The sequence below is a fragment of the Elephas maximus genome, chromosome 8 (assembly GCF_024166365.1).
Source record: "Elephas maximus indicus isolate mEleMax1 chromosome 8, mEleMax1 primary haplotype, whole genome shotgun sequence".
Lineage (NCBI taxonomy): Eukaryota > Metazoa > Chordata > Mammalia > Proboscidea > Elephantidae > Elephas > Elephas maximus.
The window spans coordinates 106,143,679-106,168,647 of record NC_064826.1 but is presented as its reverse complement, the minus strand read 5'-3'; the positions used below and the strand labels follow the sequence as shown (position 1 = coordinate 106,168,647).

The window sequence follows — 24,969 nt, the reverse complement described above, 5'->3', positions numbered from 1 at the left end:
GTGGACAGGCTTCAGCATACCTTCCAGACTAAGACAAACTAGGAAGAAAGGCTTGGCAGTCTACTTCTGAAAATTAACCAATGAAAACTCTATGGATCACAAGAGAATACTGTATGATATAGTGCTGGAAGATGAGCCCCCTAGGTTGGAAGGCACTCAAAATACACAGTGGCCACAACGATGGGCTCAAGCACAGCAACAATCATGAAGATGGAACAGGACTGGGCAATGTTTTGTTCTGTTACAGGGGGTTGTCATGGGTTAGGGCCAACTCAACGGCAACTAACAACAACAAAGACCTTGGGCAGAGAATCCAGTTATACTATGGCCAGACCTTTAACCTACAGGAACTATGAGATAAAAAATGGGTGTTGTTCTAAACTCCTAAATTTTTGGTAATTTGTTAGGTAGCAATAGATACCAAACACACTGATCTAAATTAGGGTAAGTAACAGCATGATGAGGATACCTTCTGGACAAGCTTGCAGACCTATTTGTTGACAGTGTTTAAATGGGTGTACTGTAGCACCTCCCAAACGGGCTCCTGTGTGATGTTGACAGTTCTAAGAAACAAGAGTTCTGATAAGAAGCACTGGGTTAAACAAGGTGAAACAGATTTCTTTACTGTTAGATCACCTAGAGGCTTTAATTATATAAATGTGCATTGTGAATCTGCAAGACAGTATGCCATGCTTCTTGGACTGTGGCACCTCCATTTACGTGTGTATGTGCATCTGTGTGTGTATACACGTGGTAGATTGGTATCATGTAGACCTCAGTTTGGAGCCCTGGCGACACAGTGGTTAAGAGCTCAGCTGCTAACCAAAAGGTCAACAGTTCAAATCCACCAGCTGCTCTTTGGAAACCCTATGGGGCAGTTCTACTCTGTCCTGTAGGGTTGCTATGAGTGAGATTTGACTCAATGGGTTTTTTTTTTTTTCAGATCTCAGTTTGGGAATCTGGTATTTTGCGTTCAGTTATAGTTCAAAGTGCAGAGGGAAAATAACTCAATTTTATACCCACTAAACTCTGATTCAAGAGTGAAGTACAAATAAAAGTATTTTCAAATATGCAAAGAGTTTGAGTGTTTACCTTCTGCAAACTTTCAGGGCCTTTTTTCAGACTTATAATGTATAAATTATAATTAAAAACTGGCTTTAGACTAATAAAAAGAGTTATAGTAGACATAAAAAAAATCACAGTTTATATATATATCAACCATGATATATAGTATCATACAGTCTAAATTTTGTGCATATTTTTATGAACAACTTTATAAAAATAAACCAAAAACATACAATGGATACCTTTCTAGAACAAAATAACTTTAAAAATCGACTCAAGAAAACAGAAAACCTGAATAAATCAATAACCATTAAAGAACTGAATTGATAATCAAACATCTTGTAATCAGATCAGTTTACAAGTAAATTTTACCAAAACTTTTTGGAACAGATTGTCATGGATTAAATTATGCCCCCCACCCCAAAATGTGTATATCAACTTGATTAGGCCATGATTCCCAGTATTCTGTGGTTGTCCTCCATTTTGGGATTGTAACTTTATGTTAAAGAGGATTAGGGTAACACCCTTACTAGGTCACATCCCTGATCCAATGTAAAGGGAGTTTGCCTGGGGTGTGGCCTGAACCACCTTTTATCTCTCAAGAGATAAAAGGAAGGAGAAACTAGCGGAGAGTGGGGACCTCGTACCACCAAGAAAGCAGTGCTGGGAGCAGAGCATGTCCTTTGGACCTGAGGTTCGTGCACTGAGATGCTCCCAGACCAAGGGAAGACTGATGACAAGGACCTTCCTCCAGAGCTGACAGAGCTGGTGCCCTGAATTCAGACTTCTAGCCTACTGGACTGTGAAAGAATAAACTTCTCTTTGTTAAAGCCATCCACTCATGGTATTTCTGTTATAGCAGCACTAGATGACTACGACACAGATTTTACATAAACTTTTATATAAACTTTTCAAAAAAGTTAAAGAGAGACAGCACCCTAAATTATTTTCTGAGGATAAGGCATCTTTGATACAAACTGAACAACAATATTGAAAGCAAGAAAATTAAACACATCTTACTGATTAACATAGTTGAAAAAAATTCTAAATAAAATTAGTTACGAATCATAAAAAAATCTGTACGAAAAATACAAACTATGCCTTCCAGGCTGAGTGCTACATGGATGACGCTCCTCTGAGATCAAAAGCAATGGCTTTAATTATCCTCCCTGGTCATTCCTAACATCCTTCTAGATGGTGTGCCAGACTTCTGACAGGCATTTATATAATGGTGGTACAATGGTTAAGTGATACAGCTGCTAACCAAAGGTTGGCAGTTTGAAACCAGCAGGTGCTCCTTGGAAACCCTATGGGGCAGTTCTACTGTTATATAGGGCCCTATGTGCCAGCAGTACTTACTGTCAGTGGGACAGGAACTTCCCAATGAACCCCAGAGGGAAAAAAAATTAAGTGGTAGCTATTTTTATATATATATATATATATATATATCGACTCTACGGCACTGGGTTTTTTATATATACTGTTGGTTCTGAAAGGGTTAAGCAGATATCTAAGCAGATTATCTATCTATCTATCTATCTATCTATCTATCTATCTATCTATCTATCTATCTATCTATCTATCTATCTATCTATCTATCTATCTATCTATCTATCTATCTATCTATCTATCTATCTATCTATCATCTACCTACCTACCTATCTACCTACCTACCTGCCTAAATACATGTGTATGTGCACTTAGGTAGGTATATAAATATCCTTTTCTACTCAAAATTTCTCTTGGTTGTATTAGCTGGGTTTTAAAGCTTATTGCTAACTCCATCACTAGAGGTTTGCTGTTCTACTCTTCCACATCTTAAGGGGATGCACACATGCCTCCTTTTAATCCCTCTGTAAATCACTGTACTTGTGCTGTATTACTGCTGTCCATATGCGCCTCTCACAATACAAGTCATGCCCACACCCGTTAATGCCTCCATTAAATGTAATGTGCTCTTAGCCAAGGGTGGTTGCAGCTAATGTCCTAAATGCGTACTATAAGTTTTTATAAGATGTATAACATCTTCACTGCCCTAATGCTGTGTTTAAAATAACAAGACAAAATTGCTGAACATGTGAGAGATTAGCTAATTAATCCAGGCATTGCTATACTAAAATCAAATCCAGTGCTTTTGGGTTGATTCTGACTCATACTGACCCTGTAGGGCAGAGTAGAACTGCCCCATAGGGTTTCCAAGGCTATAAATCTTTACAGAAGCAGACTGCCACATCTTTCTCCTGCAGAGCAGCTGGTGGGTTTGAACTGCTGACCTTTCGGTTAGCAGCTGAGTGCTTTAGCTACTGCTTCATCAGGGCTCTAGTGATCATTTTATAATGCATGAGATCAATAGCCTCAACACAGTCATTCAGTTGTTATAAAATTGCAAATTAAAGCCATTGATAACATAACAAGAACTCTATTGATTTTTCCTGATATTTTTAACTTTACAAATACTGCTGTTTATATTTGCTTTTGTTCATATTTCTTAAAAAAATTTTTTTCAGGCTAATAACCCAAAGCACCAAAAAAACCTGAGAAAGCTAAATGGATTAAAGCCTGCCATGACTTGAGATTTGTCATTGGGCCATAGCCATTTACTTCCTGCAAGACAAAACTAACAGAGAAAAAGACAGGGATCCCCTATTAGTCACCCCCCCACAGGAAAGAATGAGATTGCCGTTAGGGATGAGCCTGGCTGAAGTGGAATTTCTGTTAAACGAATGAGGTAAGAGAATCCACAGGATTTGGCCATTATAGTCCCCACTGTCTATCTTTTCCCAATTTTTAAAATAACTGGCTAGTTTGTATAGATATTACCAAGGACAACTGCGTACCACCTCTGAAATTCTGTCACCCCCGCTTACCTGTTCCACCATTTCTGATTTTTGTCTTTCCTGGCTTCTAGAACCTCCTCTTTGATTTTGTCCTTACTTGGTTTCTGTTCTTCTCAAGCCTGCATGCTTGGAATACTTGATATAGATTTGCTCTCCCATGACTCTAGCCCTACCTTTGATTTTTTGGTATCAGCTCTATGGGGTGTAACTTCTGGTGTGGGGCCTTTAGCTGAAAACAAACTGCGATCAACACCAGAGCCTAAATGTTTAGCCACAGGTTTTTTGGAATAGCCTGATTTGTAGCATTTGTTAATTTTCTTGGTGTAAATACTTCCACCATGCCTGATTTCACCAAATGTGCAACTGAGAAACGATGCACATGATTGGTTTGTATGAGCCAGCTCTAACACACTATTGACCCCATGGATGGGTTCGCTAAGTCAACTCTACAACCAAACCCTGTTGCCATCAAGTCAATTCCGACTCACAGCGACCCTATAGGGCAGAGTAGAATTGCCCCATAGAGTTTCCAAGGAGCGCCTGGTGGCTTGGAACTGCCGAACTTTTGGTTAGCAGCCGTAGTACTTAACCACTACACCAGGGTTTCCTGACTCGACGGCAACGGGGTTTGGTTGCAGAGTTGGCTTAGCAAACCGATCCATGGGGTCGGTAGTGTGTTAGAGCTGGCTCACACAAACCAATCACGTGCATCATTTCTCAGTTCCACGTTTGGTGAAATGATACACATGATTGGTTCGTGTGAGCCAGCCTAACACACTACTGATCCCATGGGTGGGTTCGCTAAGCCAACTCCACAATCAGCATGCTGTATTCCTCCAAGGGAAATTAGGAATGACTTTCAAAGAGTGTGTCCTGGCTCAGGCATTGGGTTTTACTGCTGCTCTCAAAACTCCCACTTCTAGCTTATTTCCTCAGTGTTTGCAAAATGATGCTACCAGATAGGCAACAAGAATGATTCAGCCTAGTGGACATCTAACTGAGCGCCTCTGAATTCTAGGTTTGGTGGATGAGCCTTGGATACCACCTCAGGAACAAAGGGTAGTGCCCCTGGGTCTCCCATGCCCACAGCAACTAGAGTAGTGCCCCTATATTTTTATGTTGGTGTCTCAACCATGAATTCCTGTCACACAAGTGTTCCGCAGCTGGTTTATCCAATAAAGGAGTTGATCTGGTGTGATGATGGTTGTCTACATCAGGAAACTTCAAACATCCTTTTCCAACTATTGTCTGGGGGCGGCGTGGTTGGCATTGGGGTACCAGCTTTGTACTTCCAGAGAATGCTTTTCTTCCATAAGTATGATTTTTTTGTGTTTACGATACTGTATTTACCTTGTCCAGGTCAAAAGTGCAATTTAGTTTCTGATTAACTTGCCTCTCTATTCCTAATCAATCAGACTGAGGTTAACAAGTCTATTTTAAACCAATCAGAGTTTGGTTAAAACTTCTTAGGGTTGACTCATCACAGTAATCATTTCACAATTTTGCTTATCTTCCGGGGATCCTGGACCTCGGCCCGGGCATCCTCGTTTCTCTCTAGGGACTTTTATCCTGACTAGGCCTGCTTGTTCTGCCCCATCAGTCAGGGCTTGGCACTTTCCTTGGCCAAAAATTCTCATTCTTATTTACTCATGATGTTGTTGGGGTGATTAAATGTGATTACTTTGGTAAACAACCTATTATTACCTGGCAAGTATACCCAAAATATTTGGGTCCAAGCCTGACCATGATGAGTTTATGCCCATGTTTGACTCTAAGTTGTAAGGGCACTGAATGCTTTGCTTAATGGTAGGGGAGGGTTTTGGTGATCAGTGTTTCATGTTGACTCCCAGCCAGCACCATCTGCCGGCACTGTTTGAAGTTCCTCTCATGGCAGAGCCCGATTTAAGTAGTGGTTAAGAGCTTGGAAGCTAACCAAAAGGTCAGCAGTTCAAATCCACCAGCTGCTCCTTGGAAACTGTATGGGGCAGTTCTACCCTGTCCTATAGGGTCACTATGAGTTGGAATCAACTCAATGGCTAAGGGTAGTGGTGATGGTGTAGAACGATAAGCTGGGGATAATGAAGGGGTGTATCTTCATCTACATTTCTCCATGTTTCCTGCCACCAGCCAGGTCTAGGCTTCATCACCTCCCTCCTGACTTCTGCGATTGTCCCCTAACTGATGTCCCTCTTCCACCCTCCTGCCAATCAGCAGAGTGTGGGAGTCTCCTTTAATCTATACCTCACCAACATTAGTTATTGTCGATTTTCATTTTCACCATTCTGGTGGGTGTGCAGTGGAACCACAGTGTACTTTTAATTTTCATTCCTAGATGACTAACAAAGTTAAGCACTGGTTTATATGTTTACTAGCATTTAGATATCTTCTTTTGTGAAGCACCTGTTTAAGTCTTTGATCTATATTTTTCTGTTGGTTTCTGTCCTTTTCTTTTTGATTATAGGTGTGGTTTACATATTCTGGTACTAGTTCTTTGTCACTTAGATATTGTTCAGTATCTTTTCCCACACTGTGGCTTGCCTTTTTGTTTTTGTTCTTAATTTTAATGTCATCCAATTAATCAATCTCTTATTTTATGGTTAGTGCTTTTTGTGTTCTGTTTAAGAACTTTTTGGCTTTCACAAGATTATAAAGATATTCTCCAATGTTTTCTTCTGAATTAGAAGCCTTATTGCTGTACTTTTCACGTTTATATTTACGATCTCTTTGGGATGGATTTTTATGTATCTTGTAAAACCATATTCAAGATTTGTTTCACTTTGGTCTCAACCCACCTCAGAGGAGAATGAAGAACACCAAAGACACAAAGTAATTATGAGCCTGAGAGACAGAAAGGGCCACATAAATCAGAGGCTACATCGGCCTGAGACCAGATGAACTGAATGGTGCCAAGCCACAACCGATTACTGCCCTGACAGGGAACACAACAGAGAATCCCTGATGGAGCAGGAGAGCAGTGGGATGCAGACCTCAACTTCTCATAAAAAGACCAGACTTAATGGTCTGACCAAGACTAGAATGACCCTGGAGGTCATGGTCCCCACACCTTCTGTCAGCCTAAGACTGGAACCATTCCCAAAGCCAACTCTTCAGACAGGGATTGGGCTGGACTAAGATATAAAATGATACTGGTGAGGAGTGAGCTTCTTGGCTCAAGTAGACATATGAGACTACGTGGGCAGCTCCTGTCTGGAGGAGAGATGAGAAGGCAGAGGGTGTCAGAAGCTGGCTGAATGGACACAGGGAATACAGGGTGGAGAGAAGGAGTGTGCTGTCTCATTAGGGGGAGAGCAACTAGAAGTATATAACCTGTTGCTGTCAAGTTGATTCCGACTCATAGCCACCCTATACGACAGTGTAGAACCGCCCCATGTGGTTTCTAAGGAGCACCAGGTAGATTCAAACTGCCAACGTTTTTGGTTAGCAACCTAGCTCTTAACCACTACACCACCAGGGTTTCCTAGGAGTAGATACGAAGGTATATAAAAATTTTTGTATGAGAGACTGACTTGATTTGTAAACTTTCACTTAAAGCACACACACAAAAAGATTTGTTTGCTTTCATATTGATAGCAAATTGACTCAGCACAAAGTTTTGAAAAAACTATCCTTTCCTTGGTCCCTGAGTGGCTCGAACAGTTTGTGCTCAACTGCTAACCAGAAGACTGGCGGTTCAAACACACCCAGTGGCACCACAGAAGAAAGACCTGGCAATCTGCTTCCATAAAGATTTACAGCCACGAAAAACCTATGGATTCCATTCTACTCTGTAACACATGGGGTCTCTGTGAGTCAGAATCAACTCCACGGCAAAGAGTTTGGTTTCCTTGCTGCCTTGTAGTATCACCATTGTCATAAAACAATGATGATACGTGCATGGGTCCATTTTGGGATACTTCAACCTATTACTGGCTATTTGTCTATTCTGTACCAGTGCCACACTATCTTAATACTTACAGTTTTATATTTGTCTTGATATTTCATAGTGTAAGTCCTTTTGCTTTTTTTCTTTTTCAAGGCTGTCTTGACTAATCTTGGCCTTTTATCTGGTCTTCTAGTTGTTTTCATGTCAGTGTGCCACATGTGGCTCCATCATGGTCAGCAGCAGAAATCCCCTACTTCCATCCCTTACCTTTACAGCCCATTCCACACGCGGCCACAGGAAGGTTTTCATCAAATTTTAATTAGAGCATAATGCTTCCCTACTAAAAATTCTCCAATGAGAGAAAAAAAAAATTATCCGATGGCTTCTTACCACACTTAGAATAAAATCCCAGCTCCTCTCCATGATTTCCAAGACTCTGGCCCTCTCTCCAATCCATTCTATACCACTTCCCCCGCTACTGCCACACACATACACTCTTCATAGTCTAGCCATAATGAATGACCTTCTAGCTGCTTTTAACGTCAAGCTCCCTGCACTCAGGTCTTCACACTAGCTGCTTCCTCTGCCTGAAACAAAAATCTAACAGGTCTTTGCATGTCTTAGTACACGTGACAGCAACCCAGAAAGGCTTTCCTTGACCACCTCTATCTAAGGTAGCCCCACCAATCATGCACATCACATTATGGTGTGACGTTTCCTTCATATTATTTATTGTCTTAGTTCCCTAGTGCTGCTATAATAGAAATATCACAAATGAGCAGTCTTAAAGAACAGAAATTTATTTTCTCACAGTTCAGACAGCTAGAAGTCTGAATTCAGGGCACTGGCTCTAGGGGAGGAGCTAACCAAAAGGTTGGCAGTTCGAATCCACCAGCTGCCCCTTGGAAACCCTATGGGGCAGTTCCACTCTGTCCTACAGGGCTACTATGAGTTGGAATTGTCTTGATGGCAATGGGTTTGGGTAGGTTTTCTCTCTGTCAGCTCTAGGGGAAGATACTTGTCTCAGCTTCTTAGCCCCTACATTCCTTTGTTCCTTGGTGATCTCTATGTGGCATCTATCTTTCCCTCATTTGTGCTTGTCTTTGTGCCTATTCTTCTCTTTTTCTACCTCAAAAGTGATTAGGTTTAAGACATACCCCATTCTAATATGGCCTTATTAACATAACAAAGAAAATCCTATTCCCAAATGGGATTATATCCAAGGTATAGAAGATTCCAACTCATAGTTTTTTGGGGGACACAGTTCAATCCATAGCACTTATCATCCATTGAAATCATCTTGTTAACTCATTTTCTTGTTTCTATATTGCTTTCTCATATTAGAATATAAGCTACATGAGGCAAGGCCTTTTCTGTCTTTGTTTATCAGCAAAAGCTAAGTTACCAACAGACACCACCATGGCTAAGACTACCAACCAGCCTTTGAATCTTGAGACTGGACTGGAGCAGGCTGATGGTGCATGTGTAGGGGTGAATCCAGGAGACCAGATGGAGGCCAGGAGAATGAGGTGGAGGCTAGCAAACTCCATGGCCCTCGGAGAGATTTTAATATTTGCTCATTCCCCTTAGTATTTCTGAGAATCTGCTTTCAGGAGTTCCTTGTGTTATTGAGAGAGTCCCTGGGTGTTACCAATGGATAATGTGCTTAGCTACTAAAGCAAAGGTTGGTGGTTCGAATCCACCCAGAAGTGCCTTAGAAGAAAGGCCTGATGATCTACTTCTGAAATGCCATAGCCTTGAAAACTTTACGGAGTGCAGTTCTAGTCTGTCACTCGTGGGGCTGCCATGAGTTGAAATTGACTCAATGGCAACTGGTTTGGTGTTTTGGTTTTGTGTTATTTAGATGTCTAAGTATACTCTCTACGTAAGCACTCTGATTATATAACCCACGACTCTTTAGTTGCTGCTGTTTCTGTTTAACTTCTCTGTGTAACTATAATCTCATAAGTGCTCATTATATCCCCCAGGGAAAGTAAACAGACCTAGAAATCAAGGAGAGTGTTCCCTGGGTGAAAACAGTTCCTAATTACAGTAATAACAAAGAAGAGGGGATTGATCCATCTGCGTGGAAGTCTCTCTCTTTTTAGTTTGCATCATATTTAAGATGTATTTCTCTCAATTTTCCCTTCCTATAAAATCATGATAGGAACTTTAATCTTTCTAAGATTTAGCTTGTTGAAATCAGCAAAATAGTATGCTTCAGACTGGAACTTGCATATATTTGCAAAAACCACATAAGGCTTTAATGCAACATTAATTATAGAAATAAATCTAGCGTTTAAACCTCACTTTAAAGGAGATTCTTGTTATTAAGTGCAGACAAATTCCATGATTTCTCATGGAACGTCCTTTGTATTTAGTCAGTAAATATGGAAAGGAGGGCAGTTTGGTTCTTACCTTAGATTCTTCTGAGAAATTTAAGTGTTGCAGAAATCCCACAGAGGCAGGCCATCTTCATTTTGCTCACCAAGGTGCAATGTGAAACCCAGAAGCCAATGTGAGCTTTTATTTGTAAGGACTAAGGGAGCCACACTGCATGTGTGAGTGCAACTGGAGTGAGCCCAACCTAATTGTCAGGCCGTTGTTCATGCACGCACAAGCTCCAACCATGTCACATCTCCAACAATGCCCTTGGAGCTTTGTGGGGTGCCTCGATACTTCACTTATGTTGTTCCTTGTATCTGGAATGCCTTTCCCTCCCTGACCCCTGAAAAACTTCTCGGCACCCATCAGGACCCAGGTCCAGTAGCACATTGTGATGTTTCATGGGCTCTTTCCTTTGTATTCCAGGAGCATTCTGTTCCTACCCTGCCCTGGTTAGTGCATTTATTTCATTATCTCCTCCCATTAGCCTGAGAAATCTTTTCTACTAATGATCTTTGTGTCCTTCCAGTAGATTCTATTTCTACTAAAAAACTTGTTGCTGTTGAGTCGATTCCGATTCATAGCGACTCTAAAGGACAGGGTGGAACTGCCCCCTAGGGTTTCCAAGGAGTAGCTGGTGGATTCAAACTGCCAGCCTTTTGGTTAGCAGCCATGGCTTTTAATCACTGCACTACCAGGGCCCCTTGAACTTGGATTGCTGGAAACAGAGTCCAGAGTGCTAACCATTACACAATGAGGCCGGTCTATTACAGAGTAGATATTCAATAGACATTTCTTAAATGAATGGACAATCAACCACGAGAAACCAACTGACCTTCACCCTGCTTTTTCCATTCTTAAAAATTATCACGTATTTTCAAACTTACCCATCAGAGGTAGGGGTGCATACGATTAGCTGGAAAGATCAATTTAAACTTCTCGACCACTGTCTCTGGCCTTATTACTCCATGCAGTAGATTTTAACTTTTTTTTTTCCTCTGAAATGGGGGTTCTCATGATCACTTTGAGTATCTGATAAAGGCTATGGATATTCTCTCCAGAATTTATTTATAAGCACCTACAAACAACACTAATCACACAATTTCAGGGTTTTTTGAAATCACTGAAAACCCATCCAAGATCCCCAAATTAAGTACCTATACCTTGACTGATTTAATCATCCTCTGTAGTTAAATGACAGGCAGCTTTGAACCTTTATTCCACCCAGATATTTTCCATGGAAGATGCTGGTATTTCTTTATCACTTAGAGCTTCTCACACAATAAATATTCATTGAGTGTCTACTATGAGCAGCAAAAGAATAGGCTCTGAAGCCAGATTACTTGGTTCAAATTCTGGTCTTGCCATTTACCAGCTGTATGACCTTGGGAAAATTATTTAACTTCTCTGTGCCTTGGTTTCCTCTTCTTTAAATAGAACTTATTGCATAGGGTTGTTGGGGGGATTAAATGCACTAATTACATAAAACATTTAGAATATTGTTGCATAGTAAGCCTTACATAAGTGTTTGCTATACTTAGTAGGTTCTAGGAACACACCACACAGGAACTGGAGATACCAAGATGAATTGGATGTGATTCCTTTCCTTGAGAATCTCAAAACCTAGCAAGGAAAACAGATGTGCAAATAAAAGAGAAACTGATAAAAATATGACTGAGGTTCATATAAGGGAGCACAGGGGAGGGAACAATTTCCTTCTGAGGGCTGGCAGAGAGTCAGGGACTGCCCCATAGGTGAGGCGGTATTTTAGCAGAGATTTGATGGATGAGTTGCTAGTGGGTTAGTTGGGGACGTGAATTTTAGGCAGCTATAAGCAATCACAACAGATGCAAGGATACATATGAAAACACAAGGGGCGTTTGGTGATAGAAGCTATTGAAAGTGGTCTTAGCAAAAGGGTTGAGCTGGAAGGTCATGGGGAGTGAAGCTGAAGTACACGGTAGACACTATAAACTGGCTTCTTCAACACCCGTTTTCAACTGCCTTCTCCACTGTCTTCCTCTACTATAGAGGCAGGAAAGGGAAACACTTTAGTTTTCCCAGCCAGGTGAGGTCGTGAGAGAGGTAGTAGGGCATTTGCTGGGAAGGGCTTCCCTTCTAGAATGAAAAAGCAAAGGCTTGCTAGGAGAAGACTTCTTTGGCCTTTCTGCTTTCCTCCCACATGGAAGTTGAGCTTGAGGCAAGAACTCTGGCCCCTGTGGCTGTACTCCGTAGCTTCAGGGCCTGGACTGCCCCCCTTGAACTTCTGTTAGTGAGAAATGTCCCAGGTGGCAGGCTTCCTCGTGCTTACAGCCAAGGGCATGCCCACCTGATGCAAGTGGATAACAATGCCAGGAAGGCCTAGAATGCTCTGCAGAAGAACTATGGTTTCGATACTTGGGCGATGGACATCGTAGTATAATTTAGAGGTTGAAAGTACAGATTTGCAGTCACATGGACCTTGGTTTGAATCCCAGCTCAGCCAGCTGCTAGCTGTGAATGCTTGAGACATTAGTTATTCTCAGTCTGAGCCTCAACAGGCAGTGATCCAGAGTCTTAGTTTAGAACCATAATTCTAAGTGCGTTAGGTAGGACGGAGGAGGCGAGGGTGGCGCTCTGGTGAGAGTTGGCTGGTAGTTCTACCAGAGACAAAGAATCTTAACTAAAGCTTCAGAAATAATGTCAGGCCTAAATGGAGACCCTAGTGGACGCTAGATTTTACAAACTTTCTCTTGAGACTTACAATGCCTTTACGACCAAATGTCTTAGAACAAGTGGCTCTAATGTTCTCCAGGAGAGAGAAGCCTTTTTCCTCTGAACTGTAAATTTCTGTAGTAGCTTGTATTATCCCGGGAACACAGTGAGGGGTCCGCAAACAACTGGGGAGACTAGCCAGGATGGAAGGAAGAGCTCATTTCAGACTCATTACTCTCTGCTAGTGGCAGTATCAGTGCTTTAGAATCTGTTGGTAACTAAAGTTAGTGGGAAGTTTAAGTGCAAGTGCATTTCCCTTATGTCCACTTAGAAGTGCTAATAGAGTCCATGTGTGAAGCTGGGGTCAGGGTGAATTAAGCCCAGGAAAGAGGTGGTGTAATTTAAGAGACAATGAAAAATCTTGGTCCCCAAATATCTAATTATATTTTCTTGTCAAGGATGCTTGAAAGTTTTACATCTGGATTATTTATCCCGAATAATAAAGAAAGGAGCCTTTACAGGGTAAGGGTGGGAGCGGCACGTTTCCGTCATCAACAGCTGGCTGAGGATAATCTGATGCTCAGGGCCAGGGTAACTGATTTCTCAAGCTTACACAGCTGGCAAGAGGCTGAGCTGGAATTTGAACCAAAGTTTGTGTGACTGCAAAGCTGTACTTTAACCCCTAGTTTATACTGTCCTCACTCTCCCGGCCCCAGCCCCTCCCCCTGCCCCCCAGCTCCCAAACACACACTTTGTAGGTTTACATCTTCAAGGTAAACTGGGCGAGCCAGGCAGCCAAATGGAACCTAAGAACTGTTCCACACGAGTCCCTTAAGAGAGGACTGCGAGGTTGAACATGACCATGATTTTGTGGAATGACCTCCTAGCCCCTGGAGGGCAAAGAAGAAGACACACATAAGAGTGAAGAAGGGCCTTCATTAGATAAAACAAAAGATTCAGTACTCTAGCAAACTGCCTACACTGTGCAAACCACGAAGATGGGATGGAAAATTAAGCTTTGTGTCTATTTAAGTCAACCAGTACCTAACCACTCGGGGATATTCTAGAACTCCCAGGACCTGAGAGTTTTAGGACCTCTGGAGCTGGACTAGACCGCCACCTTTAAAATGTGGCCCTCTTGCTTAAGAACCATATGCCCTGGAAGAGCTGTGCAGAAACTGAAATGTTCAGGTCAAGACCCTTCTCTTCCTTTTCCCACAGAAAAGACAGCAGTAGAGGCTGGACTGCTTGGAGGCTCAGGTGGTGAATCAGATATGGTTGTTAGTTGCTGTCCAGTTGGCTTGTGGCAACCCCATGCATAACAAATGAAACACTGTCTGCTCCTGCACCATCCCCATGACTGGTTGCTGATCAGACTATTGTGATCCATAATGGGTTTTCATTGGTTGATTTTTGGAAGTAGATCACCAAGCTTTTCTTCCTAGTCTATCTTAGTCTGGAAGCTCTGCTGAAACCTTGTCAGCATGATAGCAACATTTCAGCCTCCACTGACAGATGAGTAGGGGCTGTGCGTGAGGTGCATTGACTGGGAATCAAGCCCAGGTCTCCTGCATGAGAGGTGAGAATTCTACCATTAAACCACCACTGCCCTCCTCTGAGTCAGACGAAGAGGCTATTATTATGGCTACAGAGTGTAGCTGCAATGAACCGTTTCCTGGTACACCCAACGGACTTGATCAAGATCCTAAGAGTTGAAACCCAGAGAGAACAAGGCTCCCTCTGAGACCAAGAGAAAATGGATTTGGCAGAGGTGTTTGGGCCGCCATGAAAGGAGGGGCTGGCACATGTGCCGGTTCATGTCAGTCTCTTCACTTTGGCACCTGTGCTACTTTCCAAGGCCCATCACTCACCTCGGCCTGCCAGGTGGGGTTTACAGTGTTACCGATGATCTTGGACCTCCTCTCCTGTCCGTGGTGAGGGAGGGCAGGGAAGATGCTGTGCTTCCCTGGCTGAATGGAAATCTTCAGATAAGGGTCTGGGTTGAAAAACATCCCTTTCTTCAGCCCCATGGCCTGGAAATCTGAAAAATAAAGGATAGTTTAATTAAATGTATTTTACCTGGGTTGAAGATCTGTTGGGCTTTACACAAGAAGGAAAGTCCACTTAAAACATGGAAACATCTTTTCAATCTATAGACCATTTTCCATTTCACTGCAAATACAGACTGACTTGTCTACAGAACTGTAAAAACGGCATGGTGGGTATGGTGCTGACCTCCTCCGACTTCACAAGGGGGAAGGAGAATCAAGATCAACAGCGCAAGGCTAATTGTTATGAGGCGGAGATCAGACATGCCTCCAAACTTTTTACTTCCCACAACACTCTCTACTTCTCAGTTGCGTCTGAAAATTCGTGGGAATGGCCACACAGAACTCACAGACAATACTCATGATTATGGGATTTATTAGGGAACTAACAGGTTACAATTCAGGTTCAGGAACGCTCAGGATACAGTTCTTCACTAACGGCAGCCTCTTCTCAGCCATGCCTGCAAGTATGCCTCTCTCTGACCCCTCACTGCCCAGGCAAGTAAAAAGGTTCTCTTAACTTTGCTAATAAGTGCCTTGAGGCACCCCACTCTGTCAGTAAGCCTCTGCCCAAAGGTACTCAGCTCTAGGTCCATGAGTCAGCAAACCTAGCTTCACTAAGTGCCTGGAGGCATCCCACTCTGCCAGCAAACCTCCTGCCTGAAGGCACTCAGCTTTCTCACTCTGTGGACCAGGAAGCCCAGCCTTCTCCTGCTGGTCTCCTTCTGGTCACCTGTCGGTTTCCTGGTTCTGCTGCCTCCCTCTGTCTTCCATGTTACAGCTCCTTTCTCTATCGGTCCCCTGGTTCCAGGAGCTTCTCAGCGCAGGGATCCCTAGTCCAAAAGATGTGCTCCTCTCCTGGCTCTGCTTTCTTGGTGGTGGTGAGATCTTCCCTTTCTGCTTCTGGCATGTCTGAGTTTTAAGCCTTGAGGGATGGCAAAACTGACCAATCCCCTCATTAGGGTTCCATATCCCGTATTTGCATGGCCCCGCCCCTACAAGGGTGCCATGCACCTTAGTTACATTATTAGCAAGCTATTTAATCCCCTTGGTGGGCCACAAGCACTTCATTTGCACAGTCCCAACCAGTCATTTACAAGCTAATCTTTATCAATATTTCTAATTTTCTTTAAGGCTATATTTTCAAGAGTATAATTCACTGAAAATTAAAGGGAGAGTACTTCCCCAGGAAATGTATCACCCTGAAGAAGTATAAACAGAAAATATAAATAGATCTGAGAAGTGAAGCATGAGCATAAGCAATCTTGCTTTCATGTATCTACCTCATTCCTGCAGCTTCCCAGAGAAGGCAATTCTGTAATCTACCTTTCTGGTTACTTCTCATTTTGAAACCTAAAAAAAAATTAGTCCTTTTTATATCACAGTGTTTTCAATCCTTGAATTTCTTGGATTTATTTCTCTGTGTGCTGGAGTGCATATTTATATATCACTTTCAGATAAGATGTAAGGATGGTCTTCTTCAAGCCCTTGCAAACCTGAGAATGTGTTTCTGCTCCCTTCTCAGAGAGATGACAAGGTAGTAGGCATAGAAATCTTGGGTTAAAACATGTTACCCTTAAAACTCAGCAGACTTTGCTTCATTGTTTTTGGCATTCAGTACAACAGAAGACAAGTCTGAGATTAGCGTGAGGTTTACTCTTTCGTAAGTAGCATGTTTTTCAGCCCTTATGTATGCTGTGGCTATAATTAAAAGTTAAACAACAACAACAAAAAAGGAATTTGTCAAGGTTTTGGTCCCTTCATATACATTTTTTCTTGGCACCTCATGGGCTTCTTAAATTTGAAACGCACAATTATCTTCTGTTGAGGAAAGTTTCTTCTATTACTGCTTTTGTTCAGTTTGTTCCTGCTCTCATCAAAAACGCCAATTATCTTTGTGTTGGCTTTGTATGTGTTGTCCATCTTTTTTTCTTCCTCATTCTTTTTGTGCTATGCCTTCATGTACACATTCTGGGAGGACTTCTCAAGTCAGTCTACCATGTCACTAGTTCCTGTTCTGCTGTTGTGATCGCGCTCTTTACTGGTTTCTTGGGCTCACTCTTAATTCCATGATTGCACTTTTTAGAATTTATTTTAAATCTCTCCTTGACTGTGATCAGGAGAGAATCAGGGCCTTCCAAACATACCCATGTCCTAATCCCTAGGACCTGTGTATAAATTACATGGCATAAAGGATTTCGCAGATGTGATTAAGTTAAACATCTGGATATGGGAAGATTACCCTGATTGCCCAGGTGGGCCCAATGTAATCTTATAAGAGGGAGGCAGGAGGGGCAAAGTGAGAAGAAGGTGATGTGATAACAGGAGAGATTGGAGTGATGCAGCCACAAGCCAAGGAATGTCAGCAATTTCTAGAGGTTGGAAGGGACAAGAAACCAGTTCTCCCCTACAGCCTTCAGAAAGAATCAGCCCTGTTGAGAGCTTGGTTTTAGTCCCTTAAGACTCATTTCAGACTTGTGACCTCCAGAACACTAAGGTAATGTATTTGTGCTGTTTTAAGCCACTAAGTTTTTGTGGTCATTTGTTATAGCAGCAATAGGAAACTAATATACTTGACTTTCTAAGCTTTTATTTTTGCCACTTTCAAACAACTCCCTTATCACCTTTTCTCATCTTTAATCTCTTACTTAATAGGTCCCATGCTTTCCTGTATTTTATTGAGAATACAACCAGATGCATGATCAGCTTTACTTTTCTTTAGTACCTATTTCTTAACAGACTATTCTTTTTCTCTCGAATGTGCTATTTTTCAACTTTCTTACAGGGTAGAATCTTTTCTGCACACATTCTTCAAGGGAAGATTTTTACTTACCCACAAACAGGTCTTGTAGTCCCGGTATTTGTCCATCTACAGTTAGTTTGGTTGTCCAGACTCATCCAGGACAATTTCATAGGGAACTGAATTGACCAGTATCCAGTCAACTTATTGATACTTTGTGGACTTACATTTAGTTGTAGATTTGCTGATCTTGTTATCTGGTTACCTTTCTTTCAGGCATGGAATTTATTTTGATTGCCTAAAGCAGTACTTCGTTTTTTTTCGTAGCCAGACATAATGAATTAAACACACATACACACGCGCACTCAACCACCGATCATCACACTTCCATGACCATTCCAGGCTTGTATGTTTAGCTACTGATTTTACATCCTTAGTCATATTACATTGCTGGGAATTGTAGTCTTGGAATAACTGTAAGAAAGTTATATGTTGGGGGGAAGTGAGGAAACTGTAGGATATGAGCCAACTCTGATCACCTTATAAAGTAGCTTTGCAAATCAAGTTGGGAGGGGCTTCCTTTCCTCTGGTGGGTCTGTGAGCCTATGTCTAAATGGCAGAGGCAAAGTCGGGACCAATGAACAGAGGCTTTGCCACCTTCTCACTCCCACCCCGCCTAACTCACATGGCATCCCTCTTATGCTTCAGGACTTCACTTGAGCTTTGGCTGGTGAAAATTCCTCTTGGTTGCCGTCAGATAAACCAAAAGCCAGTTGCCTTCAAGCTGACTCTGACTCTCAGTGGCCCCATGTGTGTCAGAGTAGAAGTGTGCTCCACAGGATTTTCAGTGGCTGATTTTTTGGAAGTAAATCACCAAGGCTTTCAAATTCCAAGGTGCCTCTGGGTAGACTCGAACCTCCAACCTGTCAGTTAGCAGTCAAGCACTAACCATTTGCACCACCCAGGGACTTGAGTAGTATTCCTAGTTTCCACTGTTTTTTCTTTTTTTAATTATTGTTGAAAATATACACAGCAAAACATATACCAATTCAACAATTTCTACATGTACAATTCAGTGACATTGATCACATTCTCCAAGTTGTGCAACCATTCTCATCCTCCTTTTCTGAATTGTCCCTCCACCATTAACGTACACTCACTGGTCCCTAAGCTTCCTACCTAACCTTTCCAGTTGCTGTTATCAGTTTGATCTCATGTAGATAGCTCTTTAAAAAAGCACATTGCTCAAGGCAGACTTTTTTTTCAATAATTTTTATTGTGCTTTAAGTGAAAGTTTACAAATCAAGTCACACAAAAAACCATATACGCCTTGCTACACACTCCCAGTTACTCTCCCCCTAATGAGACAGCCTGCTCTCTCCCCCCACTCTTTCTTTTCGTGTCCATTTTGCCAGCTTCTAACCCCCTCCACCCTCTCATCTCGCCTCCAGGCAGGAGATGCCAACATAGCCTCAAGTATCCACCTGATTCAAGAAGCTCACTCCTTACCAGCATCCCTCTCCAACCCATTGTCCAGCCCAATCCATGTCTGAAGAGTTGGCTTCGGGAATGGTTCCTGTCCTCGGCCAACAGAAGGTCTGGGGGCCATGACCACCGGGGTCCCTCTAGTCTCGGTCAGACCATTAAGTCTGGTCTTATGAGAATTTGGGGTCTGCATCCCACTGCTTTCCTGCTCCCTCAGGGGTTCTCTGTTGTGTTCCCTGTCAGGGCAGTCATTGGTTGTAGCCGGGCACCATCTAGTTCTTCTGGTCTCAGGATGATGTAGTCGCTGGTTCATGTGGCCTTTTCTGTCTCTTGGGCTTGTAATCGCCTTGTGTCCTCAGTGTTCTTCATTCTCCTTTGATCCAGGTGGGTTGAGACCAATCGATGCATCTTAGATGGCTGCTTGCTAGCGTTTAAGACCCCAGACGTCAAGGCAGACATTTTTTACTAATTAAGCTAAACTGTGGTTTAAAGAAGACTTCAGTAAATATTTTTGGCTTAAGGTTTAAAGATCAGCTCAGGAGAATAGTGTCCTGGGTTCATTCAGCCTCCATGGCTCCAGAATGTCTGGACCTCATAAGAATTTGAATGGTTTCCCCTGTTTTCAAAGGTTTATATTAATGACTTTCATTTCTCAAGCATTTCAATAGGAAGCTGAGAATGGCAAATCAGGAGTTGTTAGCTTGTAGTTCAAGTAATATGAAATTATTGCACTTCTTTCTTCTTCCTTTTTCTTTTTCCATTAACCTACACATGGAGCCCTGGTTGCCAGGTGGTTAAGAGCTCAGTCTGCTAACCGAAAGGTTGGCAGTTCAAATCCACCAGCTGCTCCTTGGAAACCCAATAGGGCAGTTCTACTCCATCCTGTAGGGTTGCTATGAGTCGGAATTGACTCGAGGGCACACAACAACACACCGGTTAATGTTTTCAAGGGTCTTTAGACACACGTTTCGTTTGCTGATGTGCTCTTAGACTTGAAAAGCTGAGGTGACTGTCCATCTCCCAGAGAGACTCACGCTTGTCACCTCTGTGATCTCTGGCATTCATGACCTGAAATATTTGTTGGTTTGGCAACAGGCTAAGGTTGTTGTTGTTGTTAGATAGCATTGAGTCAGTTCTGACTCATAAGGACCCTATGTACAACAGAGCGAAACACTGCCTGGTTCTTGGCCACCCTCACAGTTGATATGCTTGAGCCCATAGTTGCAGTCATTGTGTCAATCCATTGCCTTGAGGGTCTTCCTCTTTTTCATTGATTTTTCAAACTTTGCTCAACAGAATCCTAGGGCTTCATGCCATTGTGACCCCTCAAAGACCACTTAAGGTCGAACTAAGTGAGTGTGGCTCTGAGGATTGTAGCCAGGCAGCTGGGCTTTCTTTTTAAGCTTTTTATTTAGAAATTTTTTGGATTTGCAGAAAAGGTGCAAAGATAGTACTGAGAATTCCCATTTACCCTTCACATAACCATGCACATAAATGCACATAACCTTGGTGCATTTATCACAACTAAGAAATTGACACAGATACAATACTATTAACTTAATTATTGGTGAATTTTACTGTTTTTTCCACAAATGTCATTTTTTTGAGCAGCTCAATTTTATCTGTTTTACGGATTGGGCTTCATGTGAGATTTTATTTAGATAAAGGGCTCAATAGATGCTTCTCTCCCCAGGCTTTCCCCTACCGCCACTCTATAAACCTTTAATTGCCACTACTTGTCAACAGAGGGAAAGCAGACGGGAAGCATCTCTTCCCACAATCTCCAAGTACTTCCACATCTATGACTTATTGACTTCTCCCTTATGAAGTCAGGGGAATTGAACAGATTTTTTTTTTGCTTTACAGATGGAGAATCTGGGACACAGAGAGGTTGAATAACTTGTAGGTAAGAGTCAGTGAGAGCCAAAGCTAGACATTGAGGCCAGGTCTCCTGGCTCTTGACTGATATTCTTATTCAAGGCCTCCAGGTGAGTAAAACATACCTGAGAGAGAAAAGCTGATCAGCCTCCGGCTTCCCTGCTCTTGGACAGTCTCATCGGTGCCAATGCTTTTAAAAATCTATGAGAAGAAGGAAAGTGGGAGACAAGCAAAACAAGCGTTGAAATTGATGCTCGCACACTCACATGAGCACACTTAATCACAGTTATTTCTCTGGCTACAGACAACAAAGACAGCAGCTATGTGATTTCATTAGGCAACTATTGATTAAAATAAGCTTCTAGCAATCTGACGTCTTTCTCAGTAATAGAGAATCTGCTAGTGGGGGTGGTGATGGGGGCGGGGTACTTTTCAGAGAAAAGGAAATCAACAAACACAATTACTATAATATTATTGGCCCTTCATAGCTACTAATATAAACAATGCCTTTCACATTCAATTTGCCAAAAATAACTACTTATTAAAGCAGAGCCTTAGGCAGTAGAATGATCGGTCAATAGATGTTTACCACTGTAATTACGTGTTTCCGTTTTGCAAAGGATGGTGTTGAAGTGTTTTATCTCCACTTCTTGTGATCTGTATTGTTATGGAGGGATTTCCAGGAAACATTTGATTAGGGAGGATCCAGAGCATGGCATTAAGAAGCTACTCCGAGGTTTACCTTATTTAATTGCCTTTTTTGGGGAAATTTCAGAATATGAGTTACGTGGGTTATTCGTATTCTAGTATGTATTTGCAAACCAGGCTGCGAAAATATTTTATTTTCCATCATTGCTCAATAGATATGTTAATGGATTATTCAGAACAGGTACTGTCCTTGCTTTCACTCTCTTCTGAAAACTAGTTGCCGGCAAGTCGGCTCTGACTTATGGTGACCCCATGCATACCAGAGTAGAACTGTGCTCCACAGGGTTTCCAATGTCTGATTTTTTGGAAGTAGATTTCCAGGCCTTTCTTTTGAGGCATGTCTGGGTGGACTCGAACCTCCAACCTTGGGGTTAGCTGCTGAGCATATTAACCATCTGCACCACTCAGGGTCTCTTCCAGTCTCTTCTAAGAAGGTTTCATTTAGAAACAATTCTGCGTATTCACTTGAAAGGAAAATAACTCTTTCTAGTTAACACCTTTGCATGTGTTGCCTAAGCTATTAGTAGAAAGTAATTTTAAAAATTTGATTATTAAGCAAATCCATACCCTGTGTCCACTTTTTAGAAGATAACCTATACTGAAGAAAGAAAAAAATTGAAAATGTTTTGGATAGACTCTTGACAATGTCTCTTTGTAGATTGCTTGTGGGCTTGTTCACCTCTTTCTTCTGCCTCTCGCTCTCAGTATTCTTTCTTTTTCAGAGTTTAAACACATATTTAATTTTTTTTTAACTGAACTTTTTTTTTTTGTACCTTAGATGAAGGTCTACAGAACAAACTAGTTTCCCATTAAACAGCTAGTACACATATTGCTTTATGACATTGGTTAACAACCCCACGACATGTCAACCCCCTCTCTTCTCGACCTTGGTTTCCCCATTACCAGCTTTCCTGTTCCCTCCTGACTTCTAGTCCTTGCCCTTGGGCTGGTATGCCCCTTTAGTCTCGTTTTGTTTTATGGGCCTGTCTAATCTTTGGCTGAACGTGAACCGCAGGAGTGACTTCATTACTAAGCTAAGAGGGTATCAGGGGGCCATACTTTCAGGTTTTTTTCTCCAGTCTCTGTCAGGCCAGTAAGTCTGGTCTTTTTTTCACTCTCAGTATTCTCAATGCTGTGATTGGATATTACCATAAACCAGCCTCGTAGGAGACTGGCAGTAAAAACTGGGTATCACCAGGACATACAGATTCAGCCCGTGAGGAGTAAAAGGGGATTATTAGCAAACCTCCTCAATAATAAGCAGGTGTCCCTGGGGGGACTGTGGAACTTGGCTGCAGCTTGTGGGGCAAATCTGTCTGCCCTTAAGCCCACGTGTGCAGTGCCAACTCAGGGATGTGGGATACTCAGCAGAGAGAAGAATGTGGTGGTATCTGGAATGGTGCTGAGCATGAAGTGAGATCTGAGACTGAGAAACTCCATGACAGGTCTCTATTTTATAGAGTTTAATAATAAAGCATCAAAATCAGATGTGGCTGGGATAAGTCAGCTGCACGGTGGCTTGTCCTGAGGCACTAGCCCTCTTTGCTTTGTAGATCCCCTGCCTTCCTAGTCTGTGTTTATACTTCACATTGATTGGCTGACACAGAGAATGAAAATCAACAGGCCCCTTAGAGACTACATCCTCAATCTGGACCACTCTCCTAAATCAGCAATGGCCAGCTTGCAAGGGCATAATCAGGGCTTTGAAATTCTGTAATGTTGTGGACTTTTGTTCTTTTTCAAAGCTCTGCCTGGGCAAAGGCCAGAAAGAAAATTGCAGCCCGTTGACCACAGACCACTGACAGGCTGTTCCTGCCCAAGTCAGATAGTTACAATTGACTGTTGACATTTCTTGTTTCTAATTCTCATTTTAAAATGTCACCTTGTGTCCTTTTTGGGATATAAGTTACTTGAGGCCACAACAAAAACTGTATTTTTAATAGAACCTTAGAAGTATAGAATGGGTGCATTCCATGTACATTTTTAAAAAGATGTTGGATTAAATTGCACATTTTAGCCAACGCTAAAATAAGCTTAAACATGCAATGACAGCAACGATAGTACATTTTTGCCTTCCTATTTAAAGTATAGCAGAAACCCTGGTGGCGTAGTGGTTAAGTGCTATGGCTGCTAATCAAAGAGTTGGCAGTTTGAATCCGCTAGGCGCTTCTTGGAAATTCTGTGGGGCAGTTCCACTCTGTCCTATAGGGTCGCTATGAGTCAGAATCAACTCAACGGCACTGGGTTTGTTTTTTTTGGTTTTATTTAAAGTATACATGTTTTGGTTCTTCACATTTCAATATTCCTTTGCTGGCTTTTCAGGGTATTTACAAAAGTTTCGTCTTTATTGCTTCAAAAAACAGCCTGGTAGACAAAAAAGTGAGTACTTTTCAGGAGCTACCAAGCTCAGAGGAGAGCTACACATCATTTTGTTGCTGTTGCATTGAGTTGGTCCGGGGTAATGGTGACCCTACGCACAATGGAACAAAATGTCGCCTGGCTCTGTGCCATCCCCATGACTGGTTTGTAGATTGGATACAGACTGGACTGTTGTGATCCACAGGGTTTTCACTGGCTAATTTTTGGAAGTAGATCATCAGGCCTTTCTTCCTAGTTCATCTTAGTCTGGAATCTCCCCTGAAACCATTTAGCATCTTTTTTTTTTTAGTCATCTAGTGCTGCTATAACAGAAATACCACAGGTAGATGGCTTTAACAAAGAGAAGCTTATTGTCTCACAATCTCATAGGCTACAAGCCCAAATTCAAGCCATCAGCTCCAGGGGAAGGCTTTCTCTGTTGGCTCTTGAGAAAGGTTCTTGTCTTCTGTCTTCCCTTGGTCTGGGTGCATCTTAGCGCAGGAACCTCAGGTCCAAATGACACGCTCTGCTCCTGGTACTGCTTTCTTGGTGGTATGAGGTCCCCAACTCTCTGCCTTCTTCTCTTTCCTTTTTATCTCTTGAGAGATAAAAGGTGGTACAGACCACACTAGAGGGAAACTCCCTTTACATTGGCTCAGGGGTGTGACTTGGGTAAGGGTGGTGTTACAGTCCCACTCTAATCCTTTTAACATAAAATTACAATCACAGAATGGAGGAAAACCACACAATACTGGAAATCATGGCCCAGCCAAATTGATACACACATTTTTGTGGGGACATAATTCAATTGATGATAGCATCATAACAACATGGAAGCCTCTAATGACAGACAGATGACAGCTGCACATGAGGCACATTGGCCAGGAA

At 42.1% G+C, this 24,969-nt stretch overlaps 1 protein-coding gene across 1 annotated transcript in view; it reads right to left on the bottom strand.

Moving 5' to 3' along the window:
- HECW1 (HECT, C2 and WW domain containing E3 ubiquitin protein ligase 1) overlaps positions 1-24,969 on the bottom strand; it is a 458,581-nt gene that overhangs the window by 151,826 nt on the left and 281,786 nt on the right. The window contains exons 6-7 of the mRNA XM_049893967.1: positions 21,141-21,216; positions 14,736-14,905 (exon numbers count right to left, since the gene is read on the bottom strand). Coding sequence (XP_049749924.1) covers positions 14,736-14,905; positions 21,141-21,216 — 246 coding nt within the window. The remainder of the gene's footprint in view (positions 1-14,735; positions 14,906-21,140; positions 21,217-24,969) is intronic.